The following is a 21036-nucleotide window of genomic DNA, read 5'->3' on the forward strand; positions in this document are numbered from 1 at the left end:
TCACCTCTCTTGGCCTCTGCTCTACTGCTTCAGGTTCTCAAGATGGAACTTTTTGTTCCCTCATCCAGGAAACCTGCCTGGTGTTAGTCCACAATCATTGTCTTGTTCTCAGTGAAGTGCCTGGCTCTGTCTTCTCAGCAGCTTTGTCACAGGTCTGAGGGGTGGGTGGGAAAGGGGTGCTGTAAGGTCTCCCCAAAGTCTTTTCTTCCCAAGGGTGAATGAGTCCTGTTTCCTCAGCCTTTCCTAGCAGTGCTCCAGCCTCTGACACGTTCCACATACTCAGCTGGAGTCAGCCCAGGCAACCAACAGCTATCTTTTGATGGCCCAGCATGGATCAGTATCTCGAAGTAGTCTCACAAGAGATGAGTAAAGGTGAGAGGATCACTCCATGTGGGCTGCTCCTGGTGATGCAGATCTAGGTGAGCTGGCCTTCCTCATACACGGGGCATGCTGTGACTGCTCAGCTATTGCTGCTTGGGATCTCTCCTTCAGAGCAGCTTGGTTCTCAGGGTCGTCTCCACAGGGTTATTAGTTCTTCTAGGAAACTGATCCTCTATGAAGTAAAGTACCTGTTTTCCTTTATTTCCACTGTCAGTTTGTTAAAGTCAAAAGTGTTTGACCTTAGGGGAGTCAATGCCTCTCTCCAATATCCCACCAGCCCTCTTGTTTCTCCTTGTTCCTTTTTTCCTCTGTCTGCCGTGGCTGTGCTGACAAGGGGATGGCTAAGGTAACCCCAGTGTGACAGGACAGAGTGTGCTGGGAGAGTGCCTGAGCACAGCTGTGCTGCGTGGGTGGCCACTGGTGTTTGGGGCCTGGGGACAGGCCTTGCTGGGAGCAAAACATAGAGCAAGGAGCAGGTCAGGCCTGAGGGTGTTGCTGAACCACTTACCTCCACTGTAGTTCCTGTGGGTGATGCAAATTCTGCTCTGGTGAGAGGACTTAGTGGAACTGGGGGAAGGCAGTAGACATGGCATGTGCCAGCTTGGCTAGAGACCTGCTGCCAGGGCCTCGCTGAGGGGTCACGTGGCACTCCTCAGTCCCTCTGTTCCCATCCCCTGCTGCTTGTAGGTCTGGTGCACCCCCAAAGTGGTCCTGCTTTCCCCTCCTGCCCCTCTGGAACTAAAGGTCTTTTTCCTGCTGTGGCCTATGCCTGCCTGCAAGGAGGACATCCTCGCTGGGATGTCACCTGTTTCTGCTCAGCACAGTGGTGGTGCCTGCCACCTCTTGGGCCCAGCAGCCTCAGCAGGGGAAGCCCTGGGGCATTTCCCAGTTCAGCCAGGGCTGAGGTGCCACTCAGGGTATTGGGCAGGAGGCAGCATCACAGCACCAGCTCCAAGGGAAGCAGATGCTTCCAACATCTCCAGAGAGCTTCCTACTGCTGAGGAGCTGCTCTTTCCAGTAGCCTCCCAGCCTCAAGCAGTTGGCTTATTTTTCTTGTTTTCAAGGCAATTTGGGCAGACATGCACTGGTGTCCCTCCAGCTGGAGTGTGAGGACTTGCTGTGGGTGTCCCTGGGCATGACTGGTCCCAGTTGCTGTGACTGCACTGGTTGCACAGGCGGTGGTGGCTGACAACACTGCCACGCACCTGTCAGTGACACCCTCAGAGCCCACCAGACGCTCACAGGACCTGTGGGGCAGGAGGAATGGCTCCAGACCCAGTGGTCTGGGATGCTGTCCCCAGCCCTAGGTGGTCACTGAGTGAGCCTCTCCACACGCTCTGCAGCTGAACAGAGACCCAGTCACACAAGGCCCCCAGAAGAGTGGGGGAGATCGGCCTGCTGGCAGGGACACAGACATGAAAAGGCTGCAGGGCTCAGGTCTTTTATTGCAAAGAGGGAGATACAAAAAAAGGACAGTCACCCCTTTTTGGGTCCCCCCAAGCCTGCAGCTGGCTGAGAGGGGTGACAACAGGGAGAGGCCCAGGACTTGCTCCCCCTGCATGGGCACTCGGCTCACACAGTGGGGAGCAGGCTGCTGCCAAGGACCACACTGGAGCCAGGGCCAACCACAACAGAAAAGTGTGTGACCTGCCGTGTCCCCGTGTAGCACCCTGGCTGGCCAGAGAGCAGTGCTGCACAGGGAGCACTGGTAGGGAGCCTTGCACCGGGTAGGGCTGCCTGGCCCCACCCAGACACAACTCACGGCAGGTGGCCCTGGCCTTGTCCCCTGCTCCGCTGTCTTACCAGGTGGGGTGCTGAGGTTCCAAACTGCTCTGCAGCCTTACAGAGGCTGCTGTGGGGGCCCTCACCATGTGCCCCTCGGGGCCCTGAGCAGTTTCACCCAGGGAAGGAGGGAGCAGGGTCGTTGCCCTCTGTCCAGGCAGGGAACTCCACAGCCTGCCCTGGGTTTGTAGGTACGGCCAGGCACGGGGATGCCCGGGCTGTAGCTCCTGCTGGCTCGTCACGTGTTGTCCTGGGCCAGCTCCTCGGGGCAGGCAGGCTGGTCCCGGGCCTTGCGCAGCCCCGTGGGCGGCTGGGCTGGGGTGCTGTGCTGCGGGTCCGGCCCCGGCGGGGCGTGGTGCTGGTGCCGCTGGTACTGCACAAACATACAGACCTTCATACCAATGGCCAGCATGTTCTTGCCCATGAAGATGCTGGAGACCCGGGCATCCCTGAAGAAGATCATGTTGCTGCCTCGGATGAAGATGGTGGCGATGTTGACGGTGAGCATGCTCAGCATGGGGTACAGCATCATGCGGTGCGGCACGATGCCGATCCCCTGCATGCTGATCTCGCACAGGGACACGCACGGCAGCACCAGGAGCAAGATGTAGCAGTAGAAGAACATGATGCCCTCAGCCCAGAGCGGCAGCCCTTTCTTCTGAGGCTCCCACAGGTTGGCCTGGATGTCCAGCACGTCCAGCATGTCCACAATGACCCAGAAAAGGCGGTTGCGGAGATCTTCCTTCTTCTTGAATGTTCTGACATACTCCATGTGCTCTGTGGCCACCAGCAACACATAGAGAGCTGGGATGCAGATGGAGAGCAGCAAGGTCAACGCTTTGCGGGCTATGAGATCCAAGCTTTTCCGGTCGGCTTTATAATTCTGGTATACAAAGTAGACTTTGATCTCCAGAACGAAGACGTACAGGAACCAGAGGATCATGGCATATCCTCGCTTAGCTGTCTTTACCTCTGCCCCAACCCAGATAGCCACATAGCGGAGGACCAGCAGGAAGCATATGTCACCCACTGCCACCATGACACTGATGCCCAGCTTCCTGGAGCCCTGGCTCTGCTCCACCAGGTAGGCATCCATGAGGACGAGGCTGGTCATGATGAGCACTGTGGAGAGGCACACATGGGGCTTGCTGACAGGTGGTGGGGGAACCATCCTGCACAGAGGAACAGGCAGGGTCATCAGGAAGCTGCTGAGATTTCCTATTCCCACCCTTGGGCCCCCCTTCTGCCACCCTCTCCTCAACAGCTGTGGATGGCTGAAAGAAGGGAGGGAGCCATTCATAGATTTCTCCCATCCTACGTGCCTGGCTTGTTCCAAACTTGTGATTTCTAGCCAAAGAGCTCCTGAGATTGACCAGGCAATCCTGGTGGCATGTGCTGGCTGAAACCTAGATCCTAGGAAGCACATGGTGGGGCAGGCTGGACACTTGGGACACCTCAAGCACTTGGGATCCCACTGCCTTTTCTGGTGGCTCATCACACCGACTAGCCTCTGCCACCAGGAAGGGTACATGCCTTATTTTCCATGGGATTTCCCAGCCAGTGGTACTGCTTACATTTTCCCCCTACACGGCAAGCTAAGACTAGACCTATGTGTTTAACCCAAGCAAGCCCTTAAATGCTCTGATCCAGGACCGCACTTTTTAGTCTCTTTATTTTCATGCACAGCACAAGATGAAGCCTGGCTTTTTTTAGCCTGGCTGTCTTGTGGGGTAGGAGGGAAAAAATTGGCCCAATATTCCGTTTCCTTCAGGTTCACACCCCCAAGAGCTTTGCCTAGAGCTATTTGCCAATGCCCACCCTGCCCCAACACCATAAACCGAAAGCAAGGAAAAGCAGCATGAGTCCAAAGCTCCAGGATACAAGGAGCTCTACAACAGGCCCTAAATTTCTGTGGGATGCTCAGCTTTCCTGGGCTGGGACAGAGCAAAGCACTGTCCCCAAAAGCACCCTGCCTGCCTTGTGCGGCACCAGGGCTGTCAGACTCCCTCCCCCTGAGCAAGCACAGCTGCAGGCAGCTGCCTTCAGAGGCAAGGAGGGAGGACAGAGCCGGAGCCTCACCAGGCAGAACTTGGCAGCTGCTCTGGAGGGGAGCCAGCCCCCCGGATGAAATGGAGGATGAAGCTGGGCTGATGACTGTGTGGCACAGCGCTGCACGAGGGCTGCCCACGCGGAGCCCGCCTCTGCCACGCCTGGGCTGTGCACCATCCTGCTCATCCAAGGGGCAGCGTGCAGGCGGCACTTGAGCACGGAGCAAACGCTGGGGAGCAGGATGGAGGCCGCACAGTTAATGGTCACCCCTGCACACGGCTGCTCCTGCTGCTGATATTGATGGCACAGGGCCCTGGGCACAAGCTACCTGAACTCCTGCTTTTTGGCTGAGGGAGCAGGCGTCCGGCGCAGTCGTGCATCCCTGGGCCCAGCAGCATCCTGGCACGTTGCGGGAGGCAGCGAAGCCTGAACCTGTCAGACACAGGTGCCTCTCAGGGGGAGGGATCAGAGGCCGACGGGCATGCGGGAGCCCGTGGATGTGGCACATCTGGAGCATGCCACACGGCCGGGGGCTCACCCGCCTGGCACCCCACGGCCTGGCCGAGCCTCCAAGGGGGCTGGGGGTACCCCAGGCCCCGGCTCAGCACGGACGCCCGCCCCGGGGCCCGAGCGGGGCCGCCCCTCCGAGCTCCGTGCCCTGGGAGCGCCGGGGCACCCCCGGCCCCGCCTGCCCCGAGCCCCCTGCCCACAGCGGCCGGGCCCTGGCCGGGGCCGCTCCCGCCCCCGGGCCGCCGCCTGCATCCCCGCCCGTCTCCAGCCCACGTCCTGCCCCGGGCAGACCCAGGGCCCGCGGGGCCGCAGCCCAGCAGAGGCCCCAGGCCAGCCAGTGGCGCCCTGGGAAGCCTGGCCTGACAGGGATGTTTGCCCTCCGGGAGGGACTGGGGCCGCGACCGCTCCTTGCTGGGGGGAGAAGGCAGGGGAAGGCATGACCTGATAGCCAGCTGTGCCGGTCTGCAGGGTCCTGCAGAGCCCCAGCCTCGCCGGGCTCTGGTACAGGTGGGTTGGCACCACCAGGAGCTTGTGTGCAGATAAAGCAGGCCAGGGAAGGCAAAAGGTTTCCATTATCCTGGTGGACATACCTCTCTGCAGCTGCTCTTCTGTCAGCCTGAGCAGCTTATTGCATTTAACTCCAAACTTTCTTCTAAGTGATTCAGGTCTTAACTACACAGGGAAGGTTTTTCATGTGTTTCCTCTCTGCCTTTGAAATGCTCATTGTAGATACATGTATTTTGGAAGATGTGGAAGCTCTAAGATCTCTGGAGATGGGCTATGAGCAAAACCTGCCATAGACCTAAGAGCAAGGACAAGTGCAAGTGACAGAGTGCCAGGGGAAGTGCAGCCCTCCTTGCATCCAGCTGCTGACAGTAGCTGTAGGTCCTTGTTGGATCTAATGCCCTGGGGCATCTCAGCTGCCACCAGGAACACACAAAATGTAACTTGTGGTGTCCTTGGCAAATGGAGACACTGGACCAGCATCCAGGCTTAGCTCAGGTGTCCCACAGTGGGTGTGGACTGGTTGATGCAGGCAGGTGGAGGTCCTGTGTGAAGGGAGCAGAGCTCTGGGTTAGACATGTGCAACAAGGTGAGGAGTTTGTCTGTGGGAGCATTCTCCTAACCCAGGAATAAACAGCAATCCCCAGAAGGGCTGAAAGAGCAGGGAAACAAAGCAGCCAAAGCAGCCTTCCTCCAAAAATGAAAGGAGAACTTGCAACTCGAGTGGAGAGCAACGTGAGGCACAAGAGGGCAAGCTGACACTGCAAAAATCTACTTCTTTCCTCCAGGACACAGAAGCATTGGCTTTCGCTATCCCAGCAGTGTCTTGAAGGATGCAGGGAGGAGCAAAGGGCCTCTGTCCATGGAGGCACCCAGGGAGGGAGACACCACAGAGGTATCCACACGACAGAGGCGGGAGAGGGGTGTTGGAGGAACCTACCAAGCAATGGGGCTAAAGACAAGATGATTCATTTGTGAGCTGGAATCATAAAACCCCTGAGTCTCCACTAGAGACTAGGACAGGAGGTGACAACATTCGTGTGGGAAGCAGTAAAGAACTGCTTTAACAAGGCACATAAAAATAAGGAGCCAGAGCAAGAACAGATACGTCTGTGCTTCTCTAAAACACGATGCTGGAGCCGGGGTGCCAGAGTTGGTGTGTGGATGCATCTGTATCACGGATAAAGTGGAAGGGAACCAGAGAGGGTACACCAGGATTCCCAGGCACACAGCTGCTCTCTGGCTGCTGCCAGCTCCAGACCTGGGTGCAGAAGCATCTTCAGCTTAGCCCATGAAACCTGCACCCCATCACTGGCACTGAAAAGTCCCTTTGCAGTGACAGCAATGCACTCAAAGGCTGTTGGGAAAGAGATGGGGAAATCCATCGGTCGTGTTAACATCCTCAAAGGGGAGCTGTGGGAAGCAGAGGAAGCTTGTCAGCAAGGAACAGCAAGCAGTGGCTGTAATGGAGAAAGGCTGGCAGTGGCCTGGGGACCGTGCTGAGAGCTTCAACTGTGACACATAAAAGAGAATAAGTAAAAGGCTTTTCTGAAGGCACATTTCAAATGGGTTACCTCGATGCTGAAGAACATTTCCCTGTTGTCCTCAAGGATCACATCCACAAGGAAGCAAGCCAGGTGGCTGGCACACAGGAAGGTCTCAGCATAAGAGGAGCTGGGAAAGCAGCTGAATGTGATGACAACTCCACCAGCCTCTGTTTGAGCTGGAAGATAACCAGGCTTTGGGACTTGCAGTGAAAAACACAGGATAATTTTGACCCCAAGGAGTGGGAAAAGCACAGCTGTGGGTAGGTCATGCTGTAGGCACAAAGTCAATATAACATGAAGACAGGAAAAAAATGAAGAGTGGGCTGTGTAGACAAGCCCCCAAATAAATAAAGCACATTAAAACAGCCTGAGAACAAATGTATAAATTCATCTGTAAAAAAGCCAGAAGGCCAAAAAATCCCCAAGTAAGCTGCAAGAAGTACTTGAAGGGAACTGGCTGGAGGGAAAGAGGCAGAGAAACGCACCTCAGTCCCACTGAACATCCTTCCAGGGGAAACACAGCAAAAAAGAGGAATCTCATCAGCCAGAAACTGCAAGTGGTGGCTGTGACAGGTAAAGACCATTTATGATCTGGGGACTGTGCCCTGAGCTCCGACAGCTCTGAGAAAGCATCACAGACTCTAAACCATGACAGAGCCCCAGGGCAGAGCAGGGGTGGCTGGAAGTGATGGGCATCCTTCAGGAAGGCGGGGGAAAGGGGGAGCAGCAGGACTTGGCAAGTGCCTGGAAGGCAGTCACCTCAGCAGGGTGCCCTGGGCTCAGCAGGGAGGTGCCTCTGGTCTCCTGGAACTGAGCAGGCATCGCTGAAAACCTGGAGCACTCAATGCTATTAAAGTACCACACAAAGAGTCAGGAATGGTGACTCAGATAGAAAGCAAATGGATGAAAGCAAACAGCTGGGGGGAGAGACTGCATTTAGGGTAAATCAAGACCCTAGATTTAGCAAGCTCCTCTGGAGCAGGCAGATGCTTTTGGGGAAAGGCAGTGGTGATACCCAGCTGAGGTCAAACAATGATGGATGACAATGCTGCAAAAAAGGCCAAGACCATTGTGTGACTCTCTCTGGCTGCAAAGCCAAGGTTTCCACATTAATTGTCAGAATGCTATGGAAATGCAGCTCATCCTTGGTCCAGCTGGTCTTAGACAAAAGCCTCTGCTAAGATCCCCTAGAAAATGTTCTTAGAGAACCAAGGCTGTCAAGGGTGAAAGCAAAGGTCCTCTTGTGCATTAATGACCTAATTAAAGAAAAGCAAATGCATTAAAGCAGCAATCAAAGTTGTTTTGTGAGCAAGTCAGGAGGTCTGGGCAACTCTGCTGTGATCCATGCTATTTATCAGCATTTATGGGCTGGGAAGGTGGGCAGGGAACAAGAAGTAAAAGTTTGATCATGGTTCAGATTGTCCATCTAGTCAAACTGGAATCTGATGTGAATTACCACCATGTTACTGACCAACCTGAACCTCAGCAGCAGAGGAAATGCAGACCTGACAAATGCAAGGAAAAAGAAGAGGTGCAAGGGACAGACTACAAATTATACATCAGTATTCAGGAAGGTGCCCCTGAAATGTTTACTGGTAATGTTTTGGAAACACAGTACTCAAGATTGACAGTAGAAACCATGGATATTTTAGGCTGCTTTGCAAGATTTTGCTGCTGCCACTTTTCTAATTCCTCCATTAGCATGAGCCACATTTTACATTTTATTTGCCTGGAATAACACTGCATCCATGGAAAACTCTAAACACATTGAGAAGCACAGGTTCCTGCAGAAGCTGCTAGCTTTTCTTTGTTTTCTGGTTTGACCACTATTGACTTGGCTGTTTTTTCACATAGTTTTCAAAGCAGCTCTTGGACCATCCCTGCTTCCTTTCAGGAGCCCTCAGTCAGTACCACCCTATTATTTGATTTCTCTGATGTCCCATTTTTTCAAGAGGCAGAGCCATTTTAGACAGATACTTCTGCTGGAGGCAAGCTCAAGGGGGGGAACTTTTATGCTTTCTACCAGAACAGAGTGCACTTGTCCAGCTGCAGGCTTGCCCTCAGCTCTGTCCCTAGGGATGCTCTGCCCTGCACATGCTTTATGATCTGCGATGCCTTCTGAGCTGGTGAAGCTCTGGCCATGGTCTCCAGGTCACAAATGGCTTTTGCCCATGACAGCCACCACTTGCAGTTTCTGGCCGACGAGCTTCCTCCTTTTGCTGCATTTCCCGGGAGAGCTTCAGTGGGACTGAAGGGGATTTCTGCCTTTCCCCCTGTAGCACGTTCAGAGTTCCCAAGTGTTTCGAGGAAAGAGTCAGTCAGAGGTCTCGGCTTCCTTTTGGCTTCAACCCGCCGTGTCCCGGGTCCAGCTGCTCAGTTCCTCCTCAGGCCCACCCGCCGGCCGGCCCTGCTGCTCACCCCTGAGGGCACCCTCTCCCCGCGGCGCTCCACGGCTCGTCGTCACCGCCACGGCAGCTCGTGCAGGACCGAGGCCCTGGCCAGCCCCGGGGAGTCTCCGCCGCTGCCCGGGTGCGGGGACGGACGGACAGATGGACCAGCCCCGGCGGCGGGACGAGCGCCGGACCGCGCCCCTGGGCGCGCTCCCGCGGGGGGCGACCGATGCGCTTTAAAGGGAGCGACGCCGCGCCCTCCTACCCCCGCCAAGCCGGGGCAGCGGCGCCGCTCCCATTGGCTGGCCCCGCCCCGCCGGCCTCTCCGATTGGGCAGCGGCCGCCCCGGCCTCGCCTCTCGCTCGGCTCCGATTGGCTGTTTGCCATCAGTCGCGGTCCTCGCCCTTTTTCCCGGCTCCGGTTGGCTCGTGCCCGCGCCCCGGCCGCGCTCTGATTGGTCCCGGGCCGCGGAGGAGCGGGCGCGCGCGCGCGCGCGCGCCGGGGTGGAGGCCGTCGCTGAGGCGAGGGGCTCGCGCCGCCCCCCAGCGCCAACGGCGGCGGCGGCGGTGACCGGCGCGCTGGGCTCGGGCCCCGCCGCGGGGCCTCCGCCGACGGTCGGCGGAGCGGCGGCGACGGCGACCGCGATGGCGGTGGCCGGCCCGTTGTCGGTGCCAGTGCCCATGAACCTCTTCGCCACGTGGGAGATCGATCGGTCGGCGCCGAGCTGCGTGCCCAGGTGAGCCGCCCCGCCGCCGGGGCTGCGCGGAGCGCGGACTCCAGCGGGGCCGGGGGGGAGGCGGCCCCCGCAGCATCCCTGCCCCGCCGGGCCGCGCTCCTCGGTGGCGGGGAGGCCCGGCCCCCGGCAGGGGCTGATGCGCGGCGAGCCCCGGCGCCGGGCCCCCGCCGCGCTGCCAGCGGGAGCGGCCCCGGGACCCGCGGGGCAGGGGGCACCGCGCTAGAGCGTGGCTGCCTTGCCTCCATGTTGCAGCCCCTGGCGAGCGTGTGCCGCGCTGGCCGTGGGTCTCAGAAGGGGATGGGTGTATCACCGTGGCCGTGCTTTGGAAGCTGCCTCTTTGCCCCCGAAGTGAGCGGTGATGGCCCTACAGCCGCTTCCGTGAAGCCAGGCAGTGGCCATCCGTGCGCCTGTGTCATCTACACGCCAGACCTTATGGAGCAGCAGGAAGGATTCAGTGTGCTGCCAGCTGAACTCAGAGTTGTATCTCTGGCAGAGCTGGGAGACAGGCTGAGTGGTGTGGATGTCATCGCTGTCTGCATGGCTAGGTGTGCTTGTGAACGCCTGTGTTGGAGCCAGAAGGTGCCTGATGTGTTAACGAGGTGGGTGGGTGTCCTTCGGCCCACTCATCTTACCAGACTCTGATCAGGCCTTCTTATGAGAGTTACAGGGTAGATTCAGGAAGTCACCCTGGTTCCTTGTCTCTGGGCTGTGGTGTGTTGTCTGCAATGATGTATTCAAGTGTTTCACAAAAATCAGAGGTGTAAAATTCAAGAGGGGGAAAAGAAACATTCCTGTAGGGCAGCAGGATACCAGCCTTTGTGAAAGGGCTTTGCTAGATGGATATGTTTGTAGGGGGAAACTCAGTGACTGTGTGGCCAGATGGGCTGGAGTAGAAACGTTCCAAAATACTCCAGGCTACTAGAGAAAGCCTCTGTGATTGTGGTGCCCAAGGGAGTGCTGGGCTCGGCAGGCAGCAGATGTGAAGGAATTTGCAACATGTGTCTGCTAAAAGCCTGTGCACCTTTTGATGACACATGCTGAGGCTGCTGTGTTGAGCAGGAAGCAAGTGATCATTTCATAGCTTTAAAGTGACTTGAGGTGTTGTTCATTTGTGGGCAGGTTACTCCCAAGCTGGAATTTGGAGAGCAGGACAGAATTATCAGGTTGACTTCCTGTAGAAAAAATTTGCGTATGCAAAACACAGAACTTAGTGATGGTGAAGGATGTGCATGTGCATAGGCTTCACAAATGAAGTGCTCCAGGAGCTAGGGAGAGGAGAACTGCTTTGGGCAAACCACGGACAGCGTGACTGAGAATAGTGAGTGTGAGTGTAGAAGTGGGTTACATGGGTGGCAGGATGCCAGCGGGTGAGAAGTGATGTGTAATCAGTCTGAAAGTTGTTTGTAGAACTGCTTTTTGGCCCAGTGAATCTTGTGTCTTCTCACAAGGACAGTTTCCATTAGCATTGTGTAGATGCTTGCTCTAATGCATGAGCTCCTTTGTGTGCTGACAGCCCAGGGGGCAGCCATCTGACACAGCTGCTTGCAGGGAGCTGCTGAGAAATTCATCTGAAATATCCTCTCTGGAATATCTTCAGACACAGCACCTGCTAAGATGGGAAGAAGCTAATGGAAGCTGATTCTTCCTTCAGAGGCCATGGCTCTACCATGATGTGCTGTCATGTCTGTAGAGTCAGCAGGTCTGGGGAAGTCCTGCCAGTGGCCACAGTCCACAGTGACCAGTTGGGACTGGTGCTTCTGTGTTTTCCAGTCTTCAGTTAGCCCCAGCTTTCCTGAGTGAGCAGGTCATGGATAGGCATGTGTCAGGCAAATGTTTCAGTTCACTGAAGCTGAAGGGAGCTCAAGGCCCAAACCTGAGCTGTTAATGGTGTATCTGTGCACTGTGCTTCCTCATTGCTTGCCCGTGTTCTTTCTCTACTGATCTACTGGTATAGCCTCGATGTGTTCTTCAGGGCAGGAGCTCTGCTGTGCTGTCCCAGTGCCTAGCACAGGTGGTCTCTGGTCTCACTGTGCTTTTGGAGTGGTTGAGGTGGCAAAATAATTTCCATCCATGGGCAATAATGTCCTTGGGCTTCTCTGTCTCTTATGCATTTGTAGTCTGCATTTTTTCATACTTATGCATATCTGGAGAAAGAAGAACTTTGCACTGGTTTTAATGCTATAGAAGATGATTTCTTTTTTTGGAGTCTATTGCAAGTCTTGGCTGTCCCTGTGCTCCTTCTTAGGTGTTTAATTTTCTGCAGGTGCAGCTCTGGCTGCTGCAGTGGGACTGGGCTGGATCAACCTTTGTGGGGTTGCTTTGTGCTCGGCTGTTAATGCAGGACAAGTGGGAGGTTGTCCAGACCTTCAAACTACCAGAAGGAGTCTGAGGCCAATAAAAATGGTCAGTGGGAAGTATAAGCCCCAGTGCATTGAATGGTTCAGTAGTATGACTGCAGGACTTTTGATGCCTTGCAGGAGGATCTTGGCTTTCTAAGCTCAGCTGTTGACTGTAATGGAAGTTTTTTTCCTGGCTGAATGGGGCATGTGCCATGAACGAAGTCCACATTTATTTTTGGAAATTGCCTTGCTCTCTGGATGGAGGTGTCATCCCTCCTGCTGGGGTCTTTCTCTTTTCAGGGCCAAGCTGAGAGAGATCTGTGACCTCTTGATGACCCTTCTATGAACTGACTGAGTGTAGCCTAGATCCAGCTGCCTTTGGCTTAAGTGGCTGCCAGGGGAGGCAGAGCTGAATTTTATGGTCAGTGGGCTATTCTGCAGAAAGGCAGAAGGAAGTGAACACCTGGAAACTATACAAAATGCTCTTTGCATCTTCAGTGGGGCTACCCATTGGCTCAGAATGATTTGCTTCCCATCACAGTGCCTGAGAAGGAAAGCAAACCTGCTTAATTCACGATGCAGGATGTGAAGCATACTTTGGCTAAAATAGTCCATCAATCAGCCTTAACTTCTACTCATAGTAATCTTAGTAGAAGTCTTTATAGCAGTGTTCTGAGGTGGGAGTGTCTTTATTGAGATGCCTTGCATATAGGTTCCCTTAGAGGTAGTAGCAGATTTTCACTGTGTAGAGATGGCCAGAATTGAACTAGAGCATTGCCAAGGTAAAATGTCCGTCTGCATCAAGGTAATGTTTTACTGTGTTCTCATTGTTTTGTGTGTTGGTCAGGCAGTACGTTGGGAAAAAATGTGTCAAAGGACTTTGTACAAACATGCTTGAAGTCTTGTTATTTCCACATAGTGGTATTTTCCACCTCCTTTAATAGGACTGCTCTTTTTATTTTTTTCTTTTAACATCTGAGCGTCCATAAATGTGAGTTCTTAATTAGGAAACAAGATAAGATTGTGTGATTGTGTTCACTTTTTCCATGACACAGCTACTGTGTTCAGTGTTATGTGGATGTTGTTTCAGTGATAAGTAATCATATTTCTAGTTAGAGGTGAGAGATACAAGTTGTGTTTTGATTGCTGCATCAGTATTGCTGAGGTCAGGCTGCAAAGGCAGATTCTACCTGTGCAGATTATGCCGTGAATGGCACTGCAAGGATTCAAATACACTGCATTTCATCCACAATGCCTTGTATCTCAGTACAATGCATGAGGAAACATTCCAAGTCTTGCTGCCACCCACACAGTGTGCTCGAACACAGTGTCTCCTGTGTATGGTTGTTAGAAAAGCATTGATTGAGGGAAATGCGTGTGTTTTGGGCTCACTTTGTGACACTGTGTATGTGTACCTTCAGGATATTACATTCCAGCAGGTGCTCTGAATTCTCTGTCATTATAAATTGCAAACTTTTGTTTTGGAGAGTTACAGCCTAATGAATGTCTTCTTGGAATGAGAGCAGTTGTTGCAAGTACAACTGGAAATATCCCAAAAGTGCCAGCTAGGGTGATCCTCTGAAGTTCCATGAGGTGAATGCTCTGCTCTTGTCTCTGCAACCCAGTTTTCCTGTTTGGGCAGCCAGTGTCCATTACCTGACAACTCGTGGAGAGTAGGTTAACACTTTATTTGTGCAGGTGTGGTTGCATGCTTTCCATTGCCTGAGGTCCAGGAATCCTTTCAGTGACAGTTCCTGCCGTGTGGTGTGAAGTGAAGGAACGTGCTCTCCTCTGGCACAGCGACATGAAGGGGCTGCTGTGGGCTCAGGGGTCTGTTTACTCTCAGCACAGAGCATTGCCTGTCTTTCCTACACCCCCTAAGAGTTTTGTGGCAATGAAGAGCCTCTGAACTGGGTGTTCCTTTAAGAAATGCTTATTCCAGCTGGAATAATATGTATTTATCTGCCTGAGATGTTCTTGAGTGGTTTCCTGGGTAAATCAGACATTTTCATGGTAAACTTCCAACCTCAGCAAAATCTGTTCTGTTTGGAAAAGCTACAGAGTTGCACCTCTGGGAATGTTAAATGATTCCAGATTGTTCCTTCAGAAGACACTATGATTCCTTGACAGACCAATGTAGCTTCAGACCCAGAGTGCTTGGGAGAGGCCACGGTTTCTTGTAGGGAAACAGTCTCTTATAACTGGTGATATGCCGTGTTTGAATTACGATTTCCTTGCAGTCCTATATAGAAAACAAAATGTTCTAAACAGCCATCAGATTGCTTATTATTCTTAATATCATGGGCTTGGCTACAGGCCTGCAGGATAATATGTCTCATATGTTGTCCACTATCTGTAGCTCTCTGTGGCAGTGAAGCACATTCGGGATTTCTTCTCTGGCAGTGTTTGGTTCTCCTTCTGAGCATACAATAATTGAGCAGAACTTGGGATAAGTGTGCCCTCCTAATATGATTGATGGGGGGTGTGCTCCTTGCAAAATGTTAATAGCGACTTCCCTGAGGGTTTAATTTTATTTGAAGGACCTGCATGGTAGCCTTGTTTCCCAGCGCTTCATTCACTAGCCAGGCTGTGTTGCAACAGCTCTCTGATGGCTTATCAAAAATGTTACATTGTTCTTACTGTGCTAGGACACCACGAGTGCACATTCGGCTTCCTCTGGCGTCCTCAGTCACTTGTGGCTGATCTTCAGCAGCAATGTTGTTTGTGTGCAGTCCACCCTTCTCTGGGATCACAATTCCCAGACCTTAATTCTGTCAAAAGAAGGAACTGCTGAGCACCAGCAGCCTAGAGGGTTCCCTTAGGGATCCATTCTGTGGTTAGGTCTGTGCTGATGCTTTTGTGTACTTGTTTGAACGTGGAATGATTCTAGATTGAAAGCTGTGTCTCCTGTCAACTTTAGAAGTTGTTTCCAAAAGAGAGCCAGGGGTGAAAAACATACTGCATTTTATAGCATGCCAGGTGAGCATATGGCCAGAGCTATTTTCCAAATACTTTGTGTTGTTATCTTGTCCAAGCTTTCAGCATCCCAGCTGATGGGGAAGCTGTGCTTCTGTTTTGGTTTTTTTTTTTTTTTTTTGAGTTTTTTTTAACTACATCAAAGCTGGTGAGTACTGTTTTGGGAAACAAGAAGTGAGAGTGTCTTACGCCTCTGTGTGGGATGTGGCAGCAGGAACTTGTCTCTGCCTCTGTGGAAGCAGACAGCTCAAGAGATACTGCTCTTGTAGCTGGAAGTCTCTTAGCTAAATGAGGCTTTGTTTGGATACTTCAATATACTCATTGCAGTGTGCTGGGAGGAGAGCTGCAATATTTCAGGTGCCTGAACACATTGCAACTGTGGTTACAGAGACCACTCCCTGCTCTGCAGTGTGATTCAGCCTCAGTGCACACAGCCCAAAATTACGCTGACGTTTTCTGCTGGCCTGTTGCAATGCCCTCTCCTTTATAGTGCTGCCCACTGCCATCTCTCGTGCCCTGTGTTTCTGTATTGTGGTCTAACACTCAGGGGTTCTGTTTAGTAAATTAGAGCTCCTGTTCTATGTTTGGTCTGTGTTTTCCTTATTTACCTACTCATGCTGATTTTTAAACTTCCATTTCTTATCATGTTTCTTATTCTTCAGTGCGAACATATTTCAAGTAGCATGAGATCCAAAGCCAGTGCATGTGGGACCATTTCCTGAACAAAACATGTCCAGGTTCCATGCCCAGCTATGTATTTTTAACTGTTTTTCTGCATATGTGATAAATACATTCTTATCAGTACAGGCAGTTCAGGATGACAGCAGAACTCCTGTCTTTAGTTCCATTTTCCAAAACTGAAAACCGTTAACAGTTAGGTGTTGGACTGTTGCAGTGGTAGCAGGGTTAGAATAAGAGTAACTCCTTGGTAAAGGGTTCTGCTACTCTTTTCCTGTTCTTTAATAGCTTTATCTACCAGGAGAGAAGATCCTGGTCCTGCAAAGCCTCTCATTGATTCTTCTGCTGTTTCATTTTCAGTAACAATTCAAGTACTGTCTCTGAGTTGGTATTATTTAGATAAATATCATTTAGATTTACATTATTTATATACTTTTAGAAGAGCTTCTGTGTATTTAGGATTTCCCACCATGTTCCTTCAGCTGTCTTCTTCTAGTCTATTTTCTGCCTTATCAATACATGCACTTTTTTCTCATTGCTCCTTTCTCTCAAAAGCCCTGCATGTGCCTGTGATACTTTTGACACTGTTCTCACGATTTTTTCCTTGTTTCTGGCTTGACTTGCATACCTGCAATTGAGCAATCTTTCAATCCAGGTCTTAATTTTTCCTTTGTCAAATTAGTTTGATATTTTTCTCGTAATTTAAAGACTATTCCTTGTGAAGCTGTAACGACCAAATCTTGTTCTTGTATGGCTTGTATTTTTCAGCTGAACTATGTTCTTGATCTGCTTGGGTTGTTTTTTAATGGCTTTTACATTTCTTCAGTGTTAATGAATATCAGCTTTTTTCTTCTTCTAGACTTTCTGAACTCTCTTGTATGTGTCTGAAATAAGTCCCTGAAGTAAGTCAGCATTTCTTTCATTTCTCTCATACCTTGTGTTCAAGGCTGCTTGTTCCAGGTACTGCTTCCTTTCCTGTGTGCTCCTTTGTCAGAAGCAGACTCTGGATGTCCCTTTTGGATTTCACATCCTGTGTGTATGAATAATTTATTAAATTTTCTCCTTGATGTTTGTCAAGTCCCTTGACATTTCAAGCTTTTTTCTCCCCTGCCTCTTATTCTTAATTTCCAGTCAGACAAAAGGACAATATTCCCATTGCTCTGCATTTACACTGTGTTCATCTCATCTGTGCATTGCTGAAATGTTAATATTATTTGGAGGTGATTTTTTTTAGCTGTTGCTGTACTGATTTGTGATAATATGGACAAGTCAGCCTTGTTTCAGGGTCCTGCTCTGCCCACAAGGATCTGAGCAGAAAACAGCATTGTACAGGCACTGGTTGTTAACAACTTGTGTTGATGAAAAGCCTAAGAACAAATTTGCCAGCTTTGGTAAGAATCGCTCTTTTGAGTGAAGAATCTTAACTGTGCAACTCTTTAGAATTAAACTTTAAAATTTTTTTTCTTAATTTTTGAAGAAGCCTCAAAAATGGATGTCCATGCTGGTTTGACACTCTTTCATGGGCTTGTATCACTTCAATCTCCCCCCTGCCTGTGCTGTTGTCCCAGTGTAACTTAACACGATACAATGTTCCTGAGCCTGCAGGGATTCACATCTAAGGTGCTTGCCAGCTCCAGATAAAAGCAGAGGAAGTGGAAGGGATGACAGCCTTGTGTCCGTGCTACTTTAGGAGTAGCAAGCTGTAATGAAATGTGAACTCTACATTAAGCATTAGTAGGAAAACTGTTAACTACACTTTAGGGAGGCTGCTGTGTGGCACATGATTGCTTTTTGCCAATGCGTGTGTAGATCTTTACCAGGACACTCTGGATAATGGAAGGAGTTGGTGTGTATCAGTGACCTAACCCTGACCTCATTTCACCACTTTTCCCAGCCTAGCTGCGTTGGCACAGCAGTCTTGGAGGTGTATCTCTGTAAACTCTGCCAGGTGATGAGTGTGAGGATGTGGTCTGTTTTGCATCCCCATTAGCACTTTCTCACTTGGTTCAAAGGTACTTGTCACCACGTCTTAAGCACTTGTGCTTTCCTTTCTGCAGAAAAGGCTGCAAGTGGTGTTTTTGTAATCACCGCTTTGTGGTGGTTACTTCATTAACACATTTTATTTTGGCCTGGAGACAGTGAGCGAGCTGTTTAGCAGCAGGTACCTGACAGGCTGCTCTGGCTGCGGAGGCTCGGAGCAGGTGTGCTGCATTTGCACCTTGCCGTGCCACTGACTGCTGGTCTCCGCTAAACTGGCACGGCAGCATCTTTGGTTAAAGCAGACTTGGGTTTGGGGACAGCTGGTGCAGCAATTCTGCTGCATATGGAGACAGAAAATTTCAAAATCTGTTACATTTGCGAAGAAAGTTCCATGGCATTAGCCATACTATTGCTGATGCTTAATTTCAGCATGGCTAAAATGAGGGAAGATCAGTGTGCTGCTGCAGTCTTCCACTATTTCTTGTCTGCCCTGAGATGGCTTTTGGGTAGACCCCCAGTGAACAACTGGAAGTTTTAACACAGTGATTTTAAGTAAAGCAGTGACCAGGTAAAGATGGGATGTGTCCCACCTATTGTTACCCTTTTATTGCTTAGAAAAGATAATTTTAAAAGTTCAGTGCAGCATGTTACCACTGCCCTGTGGATTGGTTAGTAAGCTCTTTTTAAGGTTTCTGGGGAGGCTGTTACACATCAGCAATGAATTTGGTCATGTGGTTTTTCTTAAATAAGTAAAAGTTTGAAAATATTGTTTGAAAATAAAGCAGAAAGGTGACCTTGTGGTTTGGACACTGAAGTGAGGCTTAGATTCAGATCCTGAAGTTGCTTGCTCTTCTAGGTGAAGTAGCCCTTTCCCTCCCTGAAGCCACAGCTATGACTCAGGTTCCTGTTCTCCCTACTTTGTTCACAGCTGTTTCCATGCCACAGTGTTGTCTTTTTCTTGCATGTGATAGGGTGACTGTGGAGAAAAAACACCTGAGAGTGAGAGCACTAGCAGAGCTTGCTTTGCTGCCCAGTCTGCCAGATGGGAATCCCCAGGAGCTGGTGGAATCTAGACTGAGGTTTGGCGAGCAGTGTGTGGAAATTATTTGGACTTTGTGCTGAGGTTTTAAGGGCTCTTTGTGCTGGGAAAAGATATTGCTCCTCTCGAGGCAATGAGTATCTGCGTAGCTTGCAGTGGAACATGAGAGAGGCTGAAGAAGCGGATGGCTGTGTGACTGGGTAGAATGCTGTGCATGCTGGGCCAGGGTTCAGGCTGTTTGGGCAGATCCTAATGAATCCTCAGGAGATGCTTCTTGACAGTGTCCTTATTATCTGGAATTCAGCTTGTGTGACAGGACATGCCAGGAGGCTGTGGCAGAGTCTCACATCCTGTTACGGTAGATGCTGCATGATGTGCTACAGTGAAATGTTGCTTGTTTTGTGGGGGTTTTACTCCATGCTTTGGATAAACATGGGTGAGGGGAAAGCAGAGGTGAAGCGATTCATCCAACAGTTAAAAAGTGGCAGTGACAGATTAGATCTTATGTCTCTGCCCCAATCCAGATCTTAACTCTGAATTGCATCATTCTAAGAGCAATAAGGTCTTGCTGTAGCAGGGCCCAGGAAATGTAATTATGTCACTGCAAGTCTCCCGTTCACACAGTGGGGCAACAGTTGCTTGATATGATTTGTCCTCAGTTAATTTTCCTTTTAATTTTTTGTCACTCCTTCCCAAATATTTGAGTATTGTGAACAACACAGCCAATAAGTTGTAGCCTCACACAAGTATCTGCTAGGAAATTACACGTCTGTCCATCTCTCTCAACTTCTGATCTATTTGCCCAGTTTTGTACTGTGTTGTCAAGGGCAACTGCCTCAAAGAACCGTATTTCATAGAAATATGTGGTTAAAGGGAGCTTGGAGGTCCTGTTAGGTCCCCCGTGGTGGAGAACTTGGCTGTCTTCCAATCCCCTATTTGCTGGCTGGGTGTGCTGTGGAGGTAACTCAACCATCCTCAGGGTTGCTGTCTTTTTCTGGTGGGATGATATTGAGAATCTGGAGGGGGAAAGGAGGAGAGGAGGCAGCCTGGAAAAAGCTGATATGAGTGCAGGAAAGGGGGTGGGAGAGAACGGTGCCTTTTCAGGCTAAGCCATTTCAGCTGTGTTCTCTCCAGTGATGCATCTGTGTGGGTTTGTGGTGTGAAAGGATTGCAGAGTCGAGAGATTGGTTTCAAGGAGTCTGTTTCATTCATGGTTTGTGCAGCAAGGTGCACTTGCTCCCTGCATAGGTAAATGTGCCTTTAAATCAATGAGTAGGAGGCAAAATTAACAACTCTAAACACCCCTCTCAAACAATTGGAGTAGGAACAGTTTAACAGCCACCCACTTGCCTTGTAACTTCTGCCTACTCACAGCCCAGCCAAGAGGAGGGAAAGGAAATCTCTTAACCTGATTATTGTTTGTGACTACAGGAAGCAATCCAGTTACAGCAATACTTTAATCCTGGCTCTGTTGGATCCCACTTAGAACAGAGAAATCTTGGTTTCACACCCTTGTGGGCAGGGATGTGGTGTCTGTAAAGGAAAATCATCAAACCTCCCCTTGCCTTGGCCTGAAGAAACTGTGATGAGGCTCCACACTGAGCACTTGGAGTCTGTTGAAAGAGCATGAGAACAGCTGGCACCAAAATTTGAGTCCTGTCTATCTGTCTAGATAAGGAATTACTGCCTTTGTAGATCTAAATGCCTTTTGGGGGAAGTTTGAAGCTTTTAGCAGATCCTGATAATTGTGTGCTCTTGGGAAGAGGAATCTTGAAAAGCATTTTCCAAAGACCACTTCTGCCATTGCAGCCATGGTTATTTTTCCTCTGGGTAGCTGGCAGAGCTGTGAGGTTAGGGAAGGAACCAGGCTGAAGACTGTGGTAGCTTGTTTCTGTGACAAGGGAAATGGTGTTCTTTGGGTGAGATGCAAAAATGCAGAATGGTGGGTGGTGGACTGGCAGAAGGGTCAACATTCCAGCTAAACACAGCTGTGAACAGAAGGCAGGATAGGTGTTGGCCCCCAGAAGATTATTTTCTTTTCTGAGAAATGATGAGGCACTTGTCTGGTGTGCAATCCTGATTGTAGCAGCAAACACTCCTGTTGACATGAATATGAATAGGTTTC

The 21036-nt window shown here is 50.8% G+C and overlaps 2 protein-coding genes across 2 annotated transcripts in view; one reads left to right on the plus strand and one right to left on the minus strand.

The window, feature by feature from the left end:
* Nucleotides 1–1806: 1806 nt before the first annotated feature.
* Nucleotides 1807–4849, minus strand: LOC121353931 (transmembrane protein 121-like). The gene is given in 3 exon segments (XM_041468159.1): nucleotides 1807–3335; nucleotides 4541–4569; nucleotides 4572–4849. Coding segments are annotated over 3 exon segments (1002 nt in total). The 5' UTR covers nucleotides 4611–4849; the 3' UTR covers nucleotides 1807–2401.
* Nucleotides 4850–9721: 4872 nt separating this feature from the next.
* LOC121353916 (phosphofurin acidic cluster sorting protein 1-like) overlaps nucleotides 9722–21036 on the plus strand; it is a 54227-nt gene continuing 42912 nt past the window's right edge. The window contains exon 1 of the mRNA XM_041468137.1: nucleotides 9722–9899. Within this exon, the coding sequence (XP_041324071.1) occupies nucleotides 9808–9899 (92 nt within the window). The 5' untranslated portion in view covers nucleotides 9722–9807. The remainder of the gene's footprint in view (nucleotides 9900–21036) is intronic.

This window comes from Pyrgilauda ruficollis, unplaced genomic scaffold, assembly GCF_017590135.1.
Source record: "Pyrgilauda ruficollis isolate IOZ18807 unplaced genomic scaffold, ASM1759013v1 scaffold211, whole genome shotgun sequence".
Classification (NCBI taxonomy): domain Eukaryota; kingdom Metazoa; phylum Chordata; class Aves; order Passeriformes; family Passeridae; genus Pyrgilauda; species Pyrgilauda ruficollis.